At 36.5% G+C, this 19,884-nt stretch overlaps 2 protein-coding genes across 3 annotated transcripts; both read right to left on the bottom strand.

Annotated features, from left to right (window-relative positions):
• Positions 1-58: 58 nt before the first annotated feature.
• slc5a6a (solute carrier family 5 member 6a) lies at positions 59-15,689 on the bottom strand. Of its 2 annotated transcripts, none has more exons than XM_079475121.1 (16): positions 15,570-15,689; positions 10,268-10,717; positions 9,133-9,198; positions 8,237-8,288; positions 8,028-8,095; positions 7,778-7,932; positions 7,132-7,272; positions 6,786-6,915; positions 6,050-6,138; positions 5,844-5,956; positions 5,679-5,746; positions 5,477-5,563; positions 5,193-5,365; positions 4,431-4,534; positions 4,082-4,203; positions 59-3,787 (listed from the first exon to the last, which is right to left on the bottom strand). In XM_079475121.1, the coding sequence occupies exons 2-16, from the start codon at positions 10,613-10,615 to the stop codon at positions 3,614-3,616; spliced, it is 1,890 nt and encodes a 629-aa protein (XP_079331247.1). In that variant the 5' UTR covers positions 10,616-10,717; positions 15,570-15,689; the 3' UTR covers positions 59-3,613. The 2 variants fall into 2 exon arrangements, with proteins under 2 accessions (XP_079331247.1, XP_079331248.1); XM_079475122.1 differs by lacking the exon at positions 15,570-15,689 and adding an exon at positions 11,102-11,122.
• A 317-nt stretch (positions 15,690-16,006) lies between these two features.
• Positions 16,007-18,989, bottom strand: rpl7l1 (ribosomal protein L7-like 1). The gene is made up of 6 exons (XM_079474648.1): positions 18,906-18,989; positions 17,457-17,565; positions 17,199-17,362; positions 16,923-17,060; positions 16,718-16,827; positions 16,007-16,581 (listed from the first exon to the last, which is right to left on the bottom strand). The coding sequence occupies exons 1-6, from the start codon at positions 18,917-18,919 to the stop codon at positions 16,373-16,375; spliced, it is 744 nt and encodes a 247-aa protein (XP_079330774.1). The 5' UTR covers positions 18,920-18,989; the 3' UTR covers positions 16,007-16,372.
• Between the last annotated feature and the right edge of the window lie 895 nt (positions 18,990-19,884).

The raw sequence follows: 19,884 nt of genomic DNA, 5'->3' as shown, positions 1-19,884 counted from the left end.
TTTTAGTTTACTTAGTGAATCGCAACATTAATAACACTAGAAAAGCACAAAAGACAGTCGGGAAGACATTTTTATTTCTATCAAGACAAATTTATATTTATTTCTTATTACAAACAATATATTGAGAGGAATAATGTGTGTTCAGGATTACAAGTAATGCCCAGTAGTGTTGCTAGGAACAACTGTTCGTCTATTCTGCATTCATTTATGCACATCATCGCTATAGACGCTCTGCAGACCAATACAACTGCCTCTTTTCACACAGTGGAAAGTTCTTGGCGAGAACTTTCGCGAACCAATCAAATAAAGACACAGTGAAGGCACAACCAAAGCAATGAAGCTGGTCAGACTCCATTGCTTGTGGTATATTTGGAATGCATATTTGGTCAAATAAAACTTTGATAAAAAAATAAATATTCTCATAATATTTATATAAAGATAAATACTATGTGTCAAAATATTTATTTTGGTTGTACGAGTTATGCATTCTCTTCATATAAAATGAGTATTTTTTTTAAATGTCATAGAAAACAATTTTCACAGTGAAGCTTACAGAGATTCACCAGAGATTGATTCTCTCAGGTTCACACAGTTTGGTAAGATTGTAGGACGGCACAATGGGAACTGTGCATGCATGAAATCCACGTTTCACGTTCTGAACCCTCTCGCATGCATAGAGCCCATTGAAACAATTTTATCCCTGCTTAGGTCTTTTGTGCCACAGCACAAATGTGGCAATAGAGTTCCTTTCGTCACTCGAAGGGGACAAAACTCTCCAGAGAGAAATGAAGACACTACACAGATTAAATATGTAGGCTGTAACCCTGTGTGCTCTATGGCAGTGGCTCTAAATCCTGGTTCTGAACACCTGTAGAACCTTGTATTTTGTATCATTTCTTAGTGTGACATATAAATGTGCATCACTGCGCATTACTGTGTTTGAATGACAAATTCAGGTGTTTAAGTAAAGCCTTTGGCACACATAATTCAAGTAATTACTGGTATGACATACGATCTGCATAAGACACATGACAGTAATGATGGTAAAACAATACAACATATCCACGAGAACAAAGCTAATGAGAAATGATCACATTTGACAATTAAGGGATCATTGTGTTGGACCCTTGGTGACTGGAATGGTAAAGAAACAAACAAAGCAGAAAGTGATATTTCTTGCATTTTCATTAAAGAAATCTATTGCAAGACTTGCATTAATAAACCAAATTGGTATGACTAGGAATTAGTGTAGTCTTTTTTAAGAAAATACAGAATGATTTTAAATGATAATTGAATATACCTTAAAAGCTTTTTTCTCCTTTAAACGTACTAGGCCAACAAATGTCCAGTTTTCATCTAATACTGATAGTCTCAAAATTGCACTCGGAGTAATTTTGAAATATATCCTATTGAAATGCGATGTTTCCATACCAAAGAGGTGATTAAAATATCTCAAATGTAAATATCGCAATAGTTAACTAAATTAAGTTATGTTTCAAGTTATGTTTAACAATGTTTCAAGTTGAAGCAGAGCGACTGTGCCTGGTGTGGAAGATGATCAATAATTAGAAATAATGTAAAATGTGTATGTTGGTTGTATTATTTTCCGTTAATTTGTTATTTATATAGGTTAAATTGATTTTAAAGACTTTTTATTGTCAGAAGTTTTATAGTATCTTATTATTAAGCAACCCCTCATATATCGCCTTTTTCATCATCATAGCAAAGTGTAGAGAAAATAGCTAAAAGACTTCGACTGACATCACACCATATGTGCTTTTAGCTAGTCAGCTGCAGCCATTATTAAGGGGAGGGACATCTCTAATCTAGAATGTTTGTGATTGGACAAAAATCTGTAAAGTGCAACACGAGTCATCAATATTGATATTTCGCTGCTCTCCTTCTGAAACCTTGTATCTCCATATTAGTTGAATTTAATATTTTGCCGTAAATCATTACAAGTAGTCACCCTTTATGTTTGTCACTGGGTTTCTAAACAATAAAAAGGATTAAAAAGTGCTCATCAACTTTGACCAAACAGTATGCAATCATTTAAAAAGCACAGCGTTTTTCCATTTCCTGAAAAACATACAAGGTTTCAGAAGGACAGTGGCGACTCATATCTATTTACCTGAAAGAGAAAGACTGTCCATTTTAATGCTGCACCTCTATCTAGCAGCTAGATTCTAGCTCATGCAACAATGACCAAAATTGAGGAGGTGTTCGTAAATCCGTTGGCTCTCTTCCCATTCCACACATGATGAACGGTATTGTTTATGAATATCACTGTTTTGCAGACGAATGCAAAACAAAAATGTCACCGGACGAACATGAAGCACTGACAATAAGAGAATGCAAGACAACAAACAAGGCAAATTGTTAAACCAAATAAATTCAAATACTGTCTGTGCCTAAGGGATTGAGATGATCAGAAAAAGCTTTCATTTCATTCGCAGGCACAATCCTACAAATATCTTTAGCATCTACACGGCTTAGACTGAGGTCTGAATTTGGACTAGAGAGCAAATCATTTCTCTAACATCAAGAAACGGAACAAATCAAACAAAATTACAAGAAACTAGTGCAACCGAATAAAAAAGACGACTAAAATGTTTCATACTGATAGTTATGCTCAGTAGCTTTTGAAGAAGTCTCAATTCTATTCTTGATACTATAACAAGCATCTTTAAAATTACTGTATATCTAAGGCCTGCATCAAATATAAAAACGGTATTATAACTTCCATTGAACATTCTACACCATAAATTATATTTCTACACGTAACCATTTTCAAATTAAATTCAATTACTATTTGATCATAAAAAAAAATAAACAACTTTCTGAGATGCTGACAGTTATCCAGTTTTTAAAACGCAGTGCATTATTTCAATCTAATGGTTCAGTCAGCTGGGTTGAGCTGAGAAACAACAAACCACGGACACAAAACTACGGAACATCACACATTCATATGAGGAGGCACTTACCACGAACAATGGGCTTCAATGAGAGTTAAAGAGGGGGTTCATAGATCTGACATGCATTAGATTCACCACAGTATCTCACAACTATGACACTTCTTCCTTGAAGATGGTCTCTTCATGAACGTCAAGCTGAAAGTTTACTATTTACTTTTGGCAATTCTTCATTAAACGTTGAGCTTGGTTTCGTGAACTAACACATTAACCAGAAGAGTTTTCAAATGTTAACAGTAAATAAAGGCTAGCGGTTACTAACTTTGGGGTAGATAGAAAGACCCCAAACATGACAAAATGGCACTAACATTAAACGACAGGCGTCTGTCAAAGTTTGAGGAATTGTGCAAACCGTGGTCTGTCTTGCAGTAACCCACCCATCTCAAACTCGACTTCCAGAGTGCTTGTTTTGATTTGGGCATGTGCGTTTATCGTGAGATTAAATCTAGGCCATGTAAACTAGTTAGTTTAACCTAAGACACAGACTAGTGACATCATAAAGTACCATAAAACATCTAATCACCTCTATTGTTGGCAGTTTGGGTCACATCTTACAAATATTGCAGAGGGGCCTTTTTATGACCTCACAACGCATACCGTCATTTCCCCCAATGGCTCTTTTGTACTTTGATGCGATGTTGTTACAAGGCTGTTTCCTGCACCGTATGGACGATGTTGCATGTAGGTTGGACGGTAGCCTGTTCGTCCTCCTCCTCCCTGAGCTTGTCTTCGTCTGTAGTGTGGGAAACACCATTGCTCTCTTTCTGTGCCATCTGGTAAGGCAAGATTTGGTCCTGTTGGTCCAGACCTTTACACTAAAGCAAAGATATAGACAATCGTTTGTGATGAAAACCAAAACCGAATAACTCATAATGGATGATGAAGATGGTTTCACTATTCGATTGTATTTTGTCAAAATCAAGTGTAGGAGGGCAGAGAAAGAGTTTGTAATCATCGTGACTATCAATGCAAAATTGTATGCGATATTACGGTGTAGTAATAATACAATGTCAATCATCACAGGTTTTTGTTTTCATTATCCAGGCAAAATCAAGGTAAGGCATAAGTGAACTGTATGGTATAATTATTCATTTGAAAGGTGAACGTACCTTGTTTCCCAATGGAGTAACGCAGCAGAGCTTCTCTTTGTAGCGCTGGGGCAGAAAGAACAGCAAATTGCCCAATACAGGGTAAATTGTGCCTGGCTTTAACTGTTTCTCCTTCCAGGGACCTATGTGCACCCCAAGCACAGAAAACATTCATTCACAGCCTAATACTTACAGTAAGACCTGATCCAGACTTTTAGATAAATTCACAGAGACATGACACAAGACAAATGCACAACAGCAGCGTTATCAATGTCAAAAAATCTTCAGATTTGACTCAAGTCCCAACAACAGAGCATATCATTGAGAAACAGACACGATTAGATCATTTGTGTTGAGAAACACACTTCACCTGTGAGAAAGCTGACCAATAGTCCCACCACCACAACAGTGGTAGAATTATGAGCACTGTACCACATGTATGATAATGAGTACAGAGCTTGAACACCAGAGGGCCTGTACGGACAAAAACACACAGTAGATGAGCAAAACACTTCATCAAAAAATGAAGATACTTTCTGACGTTTGTGTGCTTTTTTTAATGTGTTTACTGCCTTCCTATATACAGTACTATGTTTATATTATATACCGTCTAATGCCATAAAATACTTACATTTAAGTGTAACTCATCTTTCCAAATGTACAGTATTTATAAATGCACAAAAGTGTATTTGAACACATTATTTGCAAAAACAGATATAGTATTTTATTGTGTTTTAGTTTGCTCTATTTTTGTATGTATTATTACTTAAGCAAAACAACTGCAGTTTGATTGATATTAATTGGAATGCACAATAAAAATTGCAAATATCCTCTTCGTTTGTAAGCATAAGTAAATGTACTAACATGAACTAACAATAAGCAATATAGCTTTCAGCATGTATTAATCTTTGTTAATGTCAATGCAATTATTCTTGTTAGTTCATGGTCCATTAACTAATGTTAATATTACCTTTAAAAATGTATTAAATGATGAAAATAGAACAAAGATTAATAAATGCTTTTAGTTTTGTTCATCGTTAGTTCATCTTAGCAAAAGCATTAAGTAATGTTAACAAATACAAACATATTGTAAGTTGTTACCTCTTTAATTTCATCATTTTATTAAACAAACCTAGGTTTAGCTGTGATGAGTGTCGTCATAATAGCAGTTGTAATGTTTCCCACATCAGGAGCGAGAGTGGCATTTATCACAGGCACTACAGATGAAGACATTCGTGAAACGAAGCTTCCAATGCCGATCCAGAAGGCCATGGCCAGCCCGGCGGCCAGCCCAACCAGAGCACCCTAAAAAACGCACATGAAATCCTCTACTTCACTCTATTGCATTAGAAGACAATGACTAATACGAAATAAATATATCAATGTGATGTTTTGTTTGAATACTGTTTCACTTACAGTTGAATTGGCACATGGAAAAAACATCCCGAGACAGAAGACCCCCAGAAGAGGTCCCCCCACCATCCCAAATATACTGAGTGCTGCCTGGAGGAGGTACAGATAGACAGAATCAACATGTGACCTTTGATACATTTAGAACAACGTGACATATTGCTTGTTATTATATCTCTGATACGCCATTGTGGACCTTTCTTCTCACCTGCAGCACAGAGCCCATTAAAGAAGCGATGTACGCCATAGCAAGACACACAAGCCCATAGCTAAGAGCTGTGGGAAAAGAAAAACAAAACAAAAACTATATCACAGAAGTGCTTATATTAAGAACAAAAGTGTCCTTTCTTGTGTTACTGGTTAAACAGGTTACCCAAACATTTTGATAACAAGGTGGCACGGGCCTCAGTCATGGCTGGAACGTGAGGTTTGATCAGGTCTTCCATGGTAACCGTTGCCAGTGAGTTGAAGGCAGATGAGATTGTGCTATAAGGTAGTATTAAAATAAATAAACCATTTTAACATGGACGTTTATTTAAGACCAGCTGTCGTTTCACATTTACTGTAGGTGGTTGTTACCTGAGAGCTCCACTGAACAGGCAGGCGACAAACAGTCCTGGCAAACCAGGAAGATCTCTCAACACATCCATCACAAAGTACAGCACCATCTGCAATAAACAAATAATAAAACACAAATTTCATTGGTGGTTTAAATATTTTAACATAACAAATCTTCAAGAAATTGACGTTTATAAAACCCTTGATTCTTATTGGTCAATTGCTGTATCTTATAGCTGTGTTGTCATGCCTAACAACGCTATTCACATCGGACTTATACACAATACGGTACAGCATCTCGTACCTTACTGCTTACATAAGGAAGGTAGAACAGAAGATATAATCCTTTATAAGATATAAATTATTTTTTAAGAATCAAAAGAAACATAACCTAAAAAAGGTTTGGAAGAATGTCAGCAACTAAGATTTCTGGGTCACCATTGACTTCCATAGTAGAACAAAAAGATGGTATAATTTTTTAACACAATAAAGATATTTTGAAGAATTTGGGAAAATATACAGTACGGGGGCACCTTTGACTCCCATTTAATAATTTCCCACTATTGAATTCAATGGTGCCCCAAGAAATCTAATTTTTCTAAAAATCATTCTTTGTCTTTAACAGAACAATGAAATGTATACAGGTTTGGAACAACTTGAGGTTGGGTAGATCATGACAGAATTTTCATTTTGGGTGAACTATCCCCTTAAGAAAAAAACTCTAGTTAAGCACCAAATGTGAATTTCTCAGTCAGACCTGGTCATTAGTTGTGACGTAGCCTTGATCTAGAGGGCTCTCCTCCCCATAGCGAGCGTACATAACCAGACCCATTAAACAGCCTAACGTGAGCACGATCTGTTGGCATGGAAACACTACATAGCAGGACCTGGAAAACAATCAACCCCAAAACCCTTGTGAAAAACATCTTCTCAATCACAATACAGGTGATAAATAAACACATGTCCCCAGGGGGTTGTGAAATCACAGAGTATTGTGGCAGTCATATTATACAGCACAGCAGAAACAGCTACATTTCAGAGGAAAGTTTCAGACTTTATTGACTCAAGCATTGAGTGTCGAATCTGCTCGGGGGGTTTCTCACATAATGGCCTCTTTCTCTGTGCGGGAGCTGAGGTATCTCTGGACCTGGGCCTGATTCACTCCATACAGGGCCAGCATGAGGAAAATGCCCCCTACTCCAAGAGTCCAGAATGTGTGTCTCTCTAAAGGGTCAGGATTGAGGCTATCGTGGGAAACAAATACAAATTAAATCAATATAATGATCTTAGCATTGTAATATAAACAATACATTGGTAGTCCATAGCATCTATTCAAAGTTAAGAGTTCCCCTGAAAATGATTTTGTCTTCATGTATTCACCCTCAAAGATATTTGGAAGAATGCTTGTAACCAAACACTTCTTGGCCACCATTGACTACCATAGTAGGACAATTTGCCTTAAAAATGTCTTTGTTCTGTTGAACACAAAAGAAGATATTTTGAAAAATGTGGGAACGCAAACAGTTCTTTTGACTACCATTGTCATTTTTCCTACTTTGGTAGTCAATGGTGGCCAAGAATTGTTTGGTTACAAGCATTCTTCCAAATATATTACTCTGCGTTCATCAAAAAAGAAATGTATACAGATTTGGGGTGAACTCGAGGTAAATGATGACAGAATTTATATTTTTGGGTGAACTGTTTCTTTAATTCACAATTCATTAAGTCTAAATCTTAACAATCCCTTACTCAAGCCCTGAGATGCGACTGCCATTTTGTGCTTTTCTCCACACTTCAGCGATGCCACCTGCCTGGTGAGTGCCCACCACGATCACTGCCAGCTGCCCTGCAAACATCACGATCGTCTGAAACACATCTGTCCAGATGACTGCTTTCAGACCACCCTGAAACAGAGTAACAGGTATAGAGTTCAATGAAAAAGATCATTTTAAAGAATGGATACTTTTAAGTAAACTAACAACTGATGTGTTGTGCTTACTAGTGTTGTATAAACTGTGCACACCAATCCCATCGCCAGCACTGCCCCCCAAAGATCAAAACCGGTGACTGCAACCACAGAAATATAGAGAAACTTAAAAAACAAATCTCCACATTCCACTATTATAGACAAATAAATAACTCAGATGTACAGTGACATGCTAGTATATGAAATGTACATACATTTACGAACACCATAAATTTATTTACCAGCATTGAGTGCAAGTGCTGGAGCATACAGAACAACTCCCATGTAGATCACCTGCGCAAAATACATAAAATGCAAACATTTAACAGGTGGAAACCTAACTGCAAGTCTACTAGTTTACTGTTAATCTGAATTAAGCAAACTTTACAATTGCACTCCAGTATTTGATGGTTGTGTTACTTTAAACCTTGAAGCAAAAGAAATGTATTAAAGGCCCCCAAATGTAGCCTTTTTACAACATGTAATATAAATCTTAGGAGTCCACAGAACGTGTATATGAAAAACACGGTCTCATCTTCAAAAACCAAACACATTGTTTTGTACAAGTGAGAGTACATACGACAATCGCGAATATTCAAAACTGAGAACGCTGCTTTCTGAGTGAATGTCTTCGAGTTGTCTTTACAACGTGCTTATTGTTTTTATATGTGACATTACACGGGACAGACGCATCATATGTTTAAAAACTGAAACCATGACCCATTATGAACCAGCACTTTACTAACATTTGTTTGTGAAGCATCTTGTTGTAAAGTGACTTCACCTGATGTCTTCTGCACATCAAGACTTATGTTCAGTCTTGCAGTCAACAACAAAACACTTTGTTTACAATACATTCTTGTAGCTCACTGTAAGTAGTCCAGCGTGAAAACAATGGCAGACAGTGTACAACTCGATGAGGATACAGCAGAGTCCATCAGCAGTCATAGGGAGGGCTCAATCAATGTGACGTCAAGTTACTGAGAGAATGCCAACAGCTCGTTCAAGAGGACAGTTGAGGTTTATTTGGGTGGATTTTTATCATTCTAGGGTGGTTCTGTAAACACTCCTGACACACAGATATGTTAAAAACAACATTTACACCGTCTCGCACCCATGGCACCCAAACCAAACTTACCATCTGAAAGATGAAGGTCACGGTGCCACATATCCGAACACTTTTACTAAAACGAAGCTCTAGATACTGTCAAAAAAAGAGGAAAGAGGAAAAGAATGCATTTAATACATATGGCCAAAGTTGGACATGTTTTAAACCAATTCTATTGCACAGTATGACTCTGACTACTAAGTCATTGCAAACCTGTATGACTGTCTTTCTTCCACAGAACACAAAAGATTATATTTTGAAAATGTTGGTAACCAAACCCACAGTGACTTCCATTTTATGATTTAGAGATGCGCTGATCAACTCAAATGTCACCTGAATCTGCTGCTTCAAACAAATCATCCAATCACACCTATAATTTTCTCTGATCTGGATATCCGCACCCCATCATCACATTATTCATTCCAATTCCAATTTTTAGTTTTAAGCGTGATGTCAGTGGATCATTCGTTTTTAACAGAAGCTTCCATGACGTTAGAGCTAATATGCGCATCTCTGATAAATAATAGGCTGATCTTAGGCTGCTTTTAAATAAACACCTTTATTTATAAAAACAAAAGTTTGGCTTTGCCCAGATGTTATAATAAAATAAACACAGGCCACCTTCAGACTTTAATAGGAATATTGCTGTTTCTGTCATTGCAAAACACAAACTATAATGTTCAGCCCAAGCAATGACAGGATAAACTAATAAACATCTGAGCCAAGTACAGTGCATTTGATGCTGATTTGATTTGTATTATCATTTAAAAACTTTCTCTTGGATCTGTGCCTCCATTTCCGCTTAAATAACGGACCCCGTCCCATCCTCGCGACGCACATTGTACTTTTTTATTGCCTAACCTGCCTGCGGATTATCCACAGCGCCCGCGGATATGACTGTGCATCACTAGTATAAACACAAAACCAATGAGACATTTCTCAGAATATCTTCTTTCGTGTTTCACAGAAGAGTCACACACAAATTTAGAATTTAAATTTTCTTTGGGGGGTGAACTATCCCTTTTAATCATATATCAACATACAGCCCGGCTCAAATGGAGTATTTTGGCTTCAGCTATTGAGTAACTCATATTGCTCAACCACTAGTAATTTCGCCAACAAGGTAAACATTTACAAAAAACTGAGATAAGATGTAGTGTGGTACCTCATAGGCACTACTGAGGCGGAGTCTATAGAACACTGGTATGAAGATGTGTGCTGGGATAAGCAGACCCAGGAAGTACGAGCAGCCCAGGAACCAGTACTGCGTGCCATGCGTGTAAATCTCAGACGGGGCACCCAGGATGGCCACCGCAGACTGAAAAGTGGCCAGCAGCGACAGTGACACTGGCAGGCAGCTCATGCTGCGATCAGCCAGCAGGAACTCTTGCGTGGTCCTCTGGCGACCACCTGAGAAGGCATAGTAAAGCCCGATGCCTGTGGAGGCCACCAGTAGCATGGCGAAAATCACATAATCCACCGTGCCGAAGTGCATTTGGACAATGTCTCCCATGATTCAGCTGTGATGTGTGCGGAGGAGCACGGCGAGCGGTGTGGCCCCTTGAGGATCAGCTGAGGGTCAGTGAACAGTTGACTGTAGGGTCATCACAAGGACCTGGTGGAGATCAGCAAAACATTAATTTTCAAAAAAGCAAACAAATGTGTTTTAAAAGGTTTACTGATTACAAATTTTCTAAGTGAGTGATGAATGTTTTGCAAATACAGACACATTTACAAGAATGAATTGCTGAAGTAAAAAAATGTCAGTACAAGATTACAAGATTTTATTTGTATGTGTCACATAAACATTTTATGCATATACAACTTGCAGTGAAGTGTTAATCTATTATATTTCAAAGAGAGCTTTTGTGTGACAAACAGACCGAAGTAAAAGATTCCCAGGAAATCTTCTATACCACTGTAGCTCGCAATTCACCTTTGTTCCATGCAAATAAAAATAAATAAATACGTTTTAAAGCAATAAGTAGTTTGTTCTCACTGTTGTGTTTGTGGCATTCATCTGCAAAATTGAGCAGGAGCTTTTGCTATAAGCCAATATAATTACAGAAGAAACAAATGTTAGGAATGAAAAATGTTTATAGTATAATATTGATTTATCACAGTACAAACCATCTCAACGTTTTTATAACACATCCACTTCATAAATCTAACACAGTCAATTTGGTATTTACTAACACATTATATTTCAATAAAACACAAAAATAAATTACTTTAACACTGTGCACTGCTTTTGTAAGGCAAAAGATTATTTAATCAGACTCGCAAGCATTCATTTGATGGTTAGAAGGCTGACATAATTGAATATTGTGAGCTTCTGGTCTAACATTGTATCCACATTTGAGATGATCCATGAGAATTATGTAATAAGTCATGCTAAAAGGAGGACATCCATCAAATAGTAAGATTGAATTAATGTTTAATGCGTTATTGAAGTATGACTGCATGTCATTTATTGTTATAATATAAATGTAGATAGAGCTCAACTTTCTAGTGGTTCTAATTTTGATTAGCACAATGGTCAATTATCGCTTGTGAAATTTACAGAACTTTAATTTAACTAGAAATAGTAGTGGTAGAACAGGGATTTGATGTAAAGGAAACTGTTCATGCTGATAAAATCTCAAACGCACTGCATGTCACTTTGAATTAAAACTTTATCCAAGTGTATAATGTAAATGCTTTTGTCAAGAGCTCAAGACTGATCAATCAAAGCAACATTTCCATCATGAACTTGTTCACCCTTTAATTTAATCTTCATGTTTTTGAAGCAAGTAACCATGCTGTGAAGTGGGTAAAAGGTCACACATCATACAAAACATTGACATTAGACTTTCTAAGAATGTAACTCATTTCCTAACTACAACATCCAATATGTTTAAATTAGTGCACTACAATACATCCCTCCCCTGTCCTGTGGAACAAAACATGCTGTACAACCCACACACATGTTTGTCACATTTCAATGGAACTGATACAGTTGAGACCACATATGTATTTATTTTAACCTGAAAATGAGGATTTAAAAAAATGAAAATTAACAAATACGACAAATACATATTTAGGATTCTGTGCTCATCAAATGTAAACATAAGTGTGACTATGACACTTAAACTATGAGAAAATAGATTCCATTGCTTTCATGTATGCACATGTACAAATATTTTTTTAATAATTGTAACTTTTCACTTAAAATGCCATTTATAATGCGTAGCAAAAGGTGAAAACTGATGCCTTTTGATTATGGAATGTGCAGTTTTAATAAGTCTTCTCTCATATCTTTTTCAACTAAATGTTCCAAAGGTCTTCAGCCTTGAGAGAACATGGACAAGTTCCAAAATATTATTAAGCACCGTGGGACAGCAAGTTTATATCTTCCACATAACAGTAACAGCAGGTGGGAAGTACCTTAAACAATCAACCAAGACTTCTTAAATGTTCTGGAATCGGAACCATGTTCTCATATTAAAATGAATGCAATGATGAAAATACTATCTAACCATTATATTATGCTTTTAGATTTGCATTTCAATTAACAATGTATGCCTCCGGCAGACACTTCTATCGAAAATACATTTAAAGCACTATGCCATTTTCATTGAAAACGGAACCCAAGCCCTGGCACATCGCTCACTTTATAGACTTTGATAGGCAAATGCAATTGTTTTTACCACATACAAATCTTGTGTAAACAAGTAATTATTTGTAGAAGCACATAAAAAGCTCTTAAGTACACTCCACGTATTGGCTTAAGACTCTATGGCCTAGAAGGTCCAACTCAGATAACAACACTGTCATGAGATGTTTGGGTAGGGGGGATGTTTAATCTATCTATATTGCTTCCGTAGTCATACCAATGTCTATCTTTATTGCTTCTGTATTCATACCAACTTAATCTCTCTCATTTTGCATTTGATAGAAGGACAGACAGGTTCTTATCTGCAGAACAATGAAGAAAAACACAAGGACACCCGATGTGCTAGCTGCTGTGAGACAGGATAGACTGTCCAGATTATTTTCTATCATACTGGAGTAGCGTTTAACAGCAAAAAAAAATTGGCATCTAGTTTCTATACATTTACAAAAACAAAATCCATGCCAGATCCAGGGCACCAAACAGAGACATAAGTAGCTCGGCTATCACAAGGCTTTTGATGATCAAACAGTGGGATTAGGCGGGCACCGCAAAACGTCTGTTTGATTTTCCTTAACCTCTACGATCAAGCCCTGTTTCAACATAAAAACCATTAAACAAAGCTTCTGGGTCATTAACCGTCACCACTATCAGAACCCTCTTTAATACACATCGTACGTACGCTAATAATTGCAATCGAAATAGTAAACATCAGTTCCAGATATTGACCAACGTAATCATTATTATGCATTGATGAAAACATTATAAACACATTATAGACACAGTTGCAGTGTCATGTTTTTTTAAAGCAATAAATAAAGGCCTTTTCAGACGATTTTTTCAGATCACATGTTAAAACAACAGTATAATATTGCTTCATATATCAATGAACAAGTCTTGGTATCAGTGGCAGCGTTTCACCAAAACCTAGGGTATGGCAAAATGTCCTCCGGCCATACAACCGCGATATTCCAAAGTAACCGAACCATAAATTATACCACATCGTTAACATTTATGCATTTGGCAGACGCATTTATCCAAAGAGACTTACATTGCATTGCACAATACATTTCTTTCTGACTATGTGCAATCCCCTGTGATCGAACCCATGACCTTGGCGTTTCTAGCGCCATGCTCTCTCCAGCCACTAGGAAAGCATAGCTTTCATCAATCTAATCAAAACGTGTACAAGAATCCATGAAATTGAATGAATGCACGGACATGCACTAAGACTTAAAGATAACAAACCCTACCCTTAAATTTGGTCGCAGCAAAAGGACGACTCCAACAAAATATCTACTTAACCATCTGCCATTTATACTGTGTGTGACAATCACTTCAAACCCATAGCAAGATCTAGCCATTAAAACCACCAACCACAACATTAATCGGGTACGAGTCAACAAAATAGGCCGAACATGAAATTAACAGCAAACAGTGCAAAATCTGTGAGAAGTTACAGATCACGTTAATCCAAAAGACGTGCAGATATCTGTTGCAATAAACTGCGACTGCCAAAACTGGCATTTTTTTGTATTCACAGATAATGTAACAAATATTATTCATCTTGCAATAGTTATACATCTGGCAAATGAGATTGTTATGTGACTGTTAAAATAAATTATAATTTACAATTTATTGACATTTGGCGATAATAAACACCTCCCTACTTACCATCCACTATTTTTAAACACCTTCATTTTTTAAATCGTTTCTTCATTTAGTTGAAATTAAAGGCCTGTATGATCTAATATGTGATGTGAAAATGTAGAAAAGCTCAAGGTGGATTCGAACCTGCAATGCGAGCGAAAAATGACTATAGTCACGCATCTTACGCACTACTCCATTGAAGGCGTTACAGTTGTGATGAGTCAACTAAATCTCCTTCCTAATCGTCCTTATCCAACGAAATACTGAACATTCAAAAATAATTTATGTCCATTTTAAACTGATTCATGAGATAGCGTGTTAAAAATGTAAACAATACAAATATATACTGGTGTATTCCCAAACGACCAGTTAACAATAGCGACATAATGACAGCACAGCAATCACGATGTCATGTCAGACACATCAATACTGTTCGACCAATGATCGATAAAAACACTAAAGTTGCTTTAGTTCGCATTCAGCAAGATGCAACTACGGTATACCGAGTGTCTAGACAAATAATTTACTTAATAAAACATTTCGAACACGGCGATACTTGATTTTGACAGATCCCACGTGTTGTATTTCAGTCGTGACATTTTCCTCATAAAACTCAATGACTGCAAATATTTAACATTGCAGTTTTTCTAAAGAAATCAGCGTTCGGCGAGCACGAAACTTCGGACGGCAACGAATGCGGCGCGTTCTGTAACGTGAAGATTACGCCATTTACGTACGTTACCGGTCAGTGTCACAATCCACGCGCTTTGCCCTCGTGATAAAACATGCGTGAATCGCTGTATCATGAAACTATACTTAGTTATATTAATGACGGACACTGTGTTTGATTAAACGCAAACACTGGTGGTATCGTGGGTGACGGCGTAAATGTGTCGTGCGCAAAGGCTGCAGTCTTCTTCGCTGATGCAAAAAGGGTAACGCTATTTCGTCACGAACAACAAGCTATTCATGGACACTGCAAGTCTACACTGTCTGTAACCAAATGACGCCATAAACAGTACGATGTATAGGATACTTAAAACGAATGTGTCTAGCTTGCGATTTAAATAAAGTTCTTGTTGAAATACTCAAGTTGTGTGTGCTACAAGCTCGCGATGTGTTTTAAGCGACCTTGTCATTCATTGTGTTCAGCCATTTACCTTACCTTCTTCGGAGTTCTTCCGATGAATAATAGATGATGAAAGCTTTAGCCTGTCGCTACAGTTCAGACCACCCCTCCTCTCCTTGACATCACGGTAAAGGTTGCCTTCCTCATGGATAATCGATTCACATTTCACATGTGCTTCTGACGTCACGCTCAAAACGTCACCACGCTTCTTTAAGTTCGAGCGATGCTCAATTTTGCTTGATCTTTTTTTCTGTTTGACTGACATCTGTTAATTTTATGCAGAATCTCATGCTTTTATAAAGTGCATTTTACAGACAAAATACGATGTAGAAGGTGTAAAGTATAAACTAGTTTTTCAGCTGTTTATCGACTCTTGAATATACGTGTACAAATCTAGATTTTTAAAATGACATTCTGTTTTAATCTTACTGTTCTGTGCAAACTATATTCTGTAAAAAATTACCTTTGAATTAACAAAGATGTATCTCTTTTATGCTTATAAAATGTTAACAGTTGATCAGTTTAACAGCCGTCACGTCATAGGACTAAGACAAATATTATTACATTTATTATAAATAAGTTATTTTTATTCATGTATAAAAAACAAACACATTTGGAATTTTCATTCTTTAATAAAAATATTGAATAGTTACATTTGAACATGTAATTTTTTTTTAAGGAAACCCATACTTCAACTGAACATTCAGTTAAAACGGCACAGAGAGAGACTCTAATCCTGGTAGAGTAAACACCACAATATAACAAAGTCCGGCATAAACCCAAAAGGATTTTTCAAAGGGAGGCATCGAAAAGAAGTCCAAACCAAGAGTTTTATTAGATCAGTTAAGTTTTCTGATAACTGTGTTTATGTCTTCAGCTCTGGGCCCAGGGTTCCCAACATCTTTCATTAAACCAACTTGGTCTCTAGCAGCATGTCGAGGTACTGACAGATTAAATGGCCACAGGAAATTATTTACAACCCTGAAGTTCTTTCCAGCAGAGTAGAGTTCATGAATAAGGTCCTCCAAACAGATGATCCCATACTGGTCTGAGGAAAAAACCGAACCATTCAGTCTATATAACTTCACTGACATTGTAATTTATCAAAACAAATTCTTTGTCATGTCAAAAAACTAAAGAGGACATTTTCAAGACAGCCTACCAAAGTCATTTTTGATACTTACCCAGATGCTTCTCAATAAGTGTATTGTCGGTAAGAGGAATTTTTTTCTTATTAATCTTTGCCTGTCCCCTCTTCAGTATGAGCTCCCGGACAGATTTCAAGTTGGGAAACCTATTAGTTGATTAAAACAAATGTAGAAGTAAACAAATAAATAATAATGACTGAATAGTAACTAAACACAGTGCAAACAGATGATAAGCTCTCACCCCCACGCAACATAAGGTTCCACAGTCTTAAGCATTTTTATAGACGTCTTGTTGACTTTGACAAAGGTTCCACTGAAGATTTTCCTCAACCTCAGCATCTGAATGACCTCCCTTACTTTGGGGCTGATACCTTTGATCCTAAGAACCATAAGCACAGATTTAATCCTCCCAAAACCTTCAAGTGGGTGACTCTATATTCCAATTTATACAAGTCAACTACACATAATATAAAACATAACTGTATTTTAATCTGAACAGTGTAAAAGTAGACCTTACTCTTTGATGCGGACAGCAAATGCCAGTTTATGCTTAGCTGGTGGCATGGCAGGCGGAGGTCGTTTTTGAAGTCTTGCGAGTCGAGTCTCATCTCGCTGGCGCTTTTTGCTGTTTTTCAGATACTCTTCCAAGCGCTTAAACTTTAATGGAATTCCCTTTTGTACCTTTAAAATTTAAGACTAAGTCAGTCTTGTTCTGAAATTTTTTTATATAAATTTTACAATTAACAGAAGCAAATTTCACGGAATAAATTCTTACTTTTCTTTTCTGCTGCAATGCAAGTTTAGCTTGAGTTGCTTTGATGGCCTGATAGGCTTTGCGTTTCTTGAGAAGGTTCTCAGGAACGAGCTTGATTACTCTCCCAGTTCTAAACAGATGACAAAGATAATCAGTAAGAAATATTCATGTCATTTGAATTAATTTCATTAAAAAATGTATGATGTAAAAGATTAAAGGCACAGAGATCGCATTTTCAAAACAATAAAGCTTGATGATGCTGTGAAGGAGCGTGGAATGTGGAAGTTATCTTCACCTCCACAGAAGAGGAAAATCAATCTGACTGACCTCAAAAATGTTCATGAATGACTTTGTGGAATAAAGTTTTATAACGTTCATGTTAGACCATATATTTTAACTGAATAAAGCACTGTGAAGAACATCTTTATTGCTTAATTGCACCACACAAATAAAGTCATGCGCAAGGATAAACAGGTGTACCCTTCACTTTCATACTAAGGGGCTGGAGCAAAGGACATGAGGAAAGGAAATGAGGACACACAAATAAGAAACAAGACTGTTTTGGGTGGTTTCTACAGCTGTAAATGCAAAATATGAGGATAACAAGATGGTGGCATTGATAGATGATGCAAGGAAGCAATAGTTAATTTATAATTCTAATAACGCAAGGGCACAAGTGAACTAAATGTAACACCAGTGGTTTTGTGGTGTTTTAATGCAAAATATGTATTACGGACTGAAAATTAAAGATGCTTTGCCTTGAAATCAGTACATTTATGGATTTGCAGAGACTTAATGATCCATAGGAATAGAACACACAACCTTTGTACCACTTTTGCAAATGATTTAAAGTGGTCCTTTAAAATGTTTTTAATAATTACATCTTAAAGTGATATGCAAGCAAGACAGACCATTTTGCATGATGTAAATAACACAGGACGAGAAGCACAGAACAATCAAAATGTTAAAAAAAAACATCTTTAAAACTCATACACATCTTGAAATAAAAAGTGCTCCTGGGTAGTGCTTGTTTACATCTTGCTAAGTGTACATAATTGTATGCTTACAATAACTTCAACATAAGGTTTACAAGCTAGTGTCAACTGTTCTATACAACATTTTGTTTTGAATAATAGACATGCTGCAGCTACATCATTACTACAGCAACAAATATGCATGAATGTGACACCTGAACCGAAATATTCAATTTTTAACTAGCATTTAACGACGAGTCCGTCTTTTATCAACACATTATTACCATTAGGATATAATCATGATCATGGACGCAGCTAGACATTCGTCCCATGTGAAACAAGCTCGCGACTTTTTTAAACCGGCATCGACCTCTAAAATAATTGCACAAATAAATGACCAACATTGCACTGATTAAAATAAATAGAAAACATGCTAATTATGTTACGATAATCACTGTAGATGGGTTTAGATTAGTCTAAATAGTCAGATACGTACCCAGGTTCAGCCATGGTGTTTGCTGTGACGATGTCCTGTCGCGCACCTATGACGTTTCATTCGTCTTAAGTAAGACTGCCACCTATCGCTTTGGAGTGTCTATCGCAATTCTGTTTTTTGACTCACGTTCACCACCATGTGACAATGTAATGTGCACACATACTGCAAAAAACTAATGTTATAATATTGATAAGTAATAATAATTAGTAATATTATGATAATAATTATGAACACTTGATTTTCGAAGTAAAACTATATTTGATGCATATCCAAGAGCCAACAATAGGCCTATTCGTAACTTTAAATGCGTAAGACATGTTTTTTCCTCAAACATAAAGAAAGCGTTAAGCGTTAAGTCTATTATACTCATCTCGCTTGTCTACTCTGCTTCCTAATGTTTTTGTAGTTATTTAAAGTGTACGGCACTTAGACTTAAATAATTATTATAGAATGATAACTGCTCAAAGAAATTAATTTTGCATTCCAGCAGTGGTGAATGCAGTATATTCTGATTCCTGGTCTGATTTCCTGATTTCTGAATCCGCTGTCAATCATGATGAATGATGTTATTTCTCACCTGGTCTACGCTACGCGACACGACAAAAGACATTTAAAAACTCATTAGAATACATTAGAACAGGGGTATTCATTTAAAGTTCCAAGAGGTCCGGTCTTTATGTTTTCTTCCAAACTGTGGTCCGGACGGTATGTTTTAAAAAACTATATTAATAATGAATTAATCATTTAGCCCAGTTATATATTTGATATGATCTTTTATCAGGCCATTTATTGTATATGTTGAAAGCAACAGTATCTATGTATGTATGTATTGCAGGCATTGTGGCTAGGGGAATGACCTCTTAATAGAAGTCTAATAGTTGACATTTGTAAATAAGAAAACTGCTTACAAGATACAAACAACAAATGTAATGAAACACATTAAATGCTCTCATCATAAACAGAAAACAAACGTACTTAC

This window comes from Barbatula barbatula (assembly GCF_947034865.1).
Source record: "Barbatula barbatula genome assembly, chromosome: 15".
NCBI lineage: Eukaryota > Metazoa > Chordata > Actinopteri > Cypriniformes > Nemacheilidae > Barbatula > Barbatula barbatula.
The sequence above is the reverse complement of the archived record's forward strand: the minus strand, read 5'-3'. Positions and strand labels throughout refer to the sequence as shown.

Coding starts and splice junctions, on each gene's coding strand:
- rpl7l1 (XM_079474648.1), bottom strand. Junction 17,061..17,198: donor TTTGCTGTCCGCATCAAAGA/GTAAGGTCTACT, acceptor TATGGTTCTTAG/GATCAAAGGTATCAGCCCCA. Junction 16,582..16,717: donor ACTTATTGAGAAGCATCTGG/GTAAGTATCAAA, acceptor TTTTTTCCTCAG/ACCAGTATGGGATCATCTGT.
- slc5a6a (XM_079475121.1), bottom strand. CDS start 10,615: ATGGGAGACATTGTCCAAATGCACTTCGGCACGGTGGATTATGTGATT. Junction 8,096..8,236: donor AGCACTTGCACTCAATGCTG/GTAAATAAATTT, acceptor CTGTGGTTGCAG/TCACCGGTTTTGATCTTTGG. Junction 5,747..5,843: donor CTTGTTATCAAAATGTTTGG/GTAACCTGTTTA, acceptor CTTTTCCCACAG/CTCTTAGCTATGGGCTTGTG.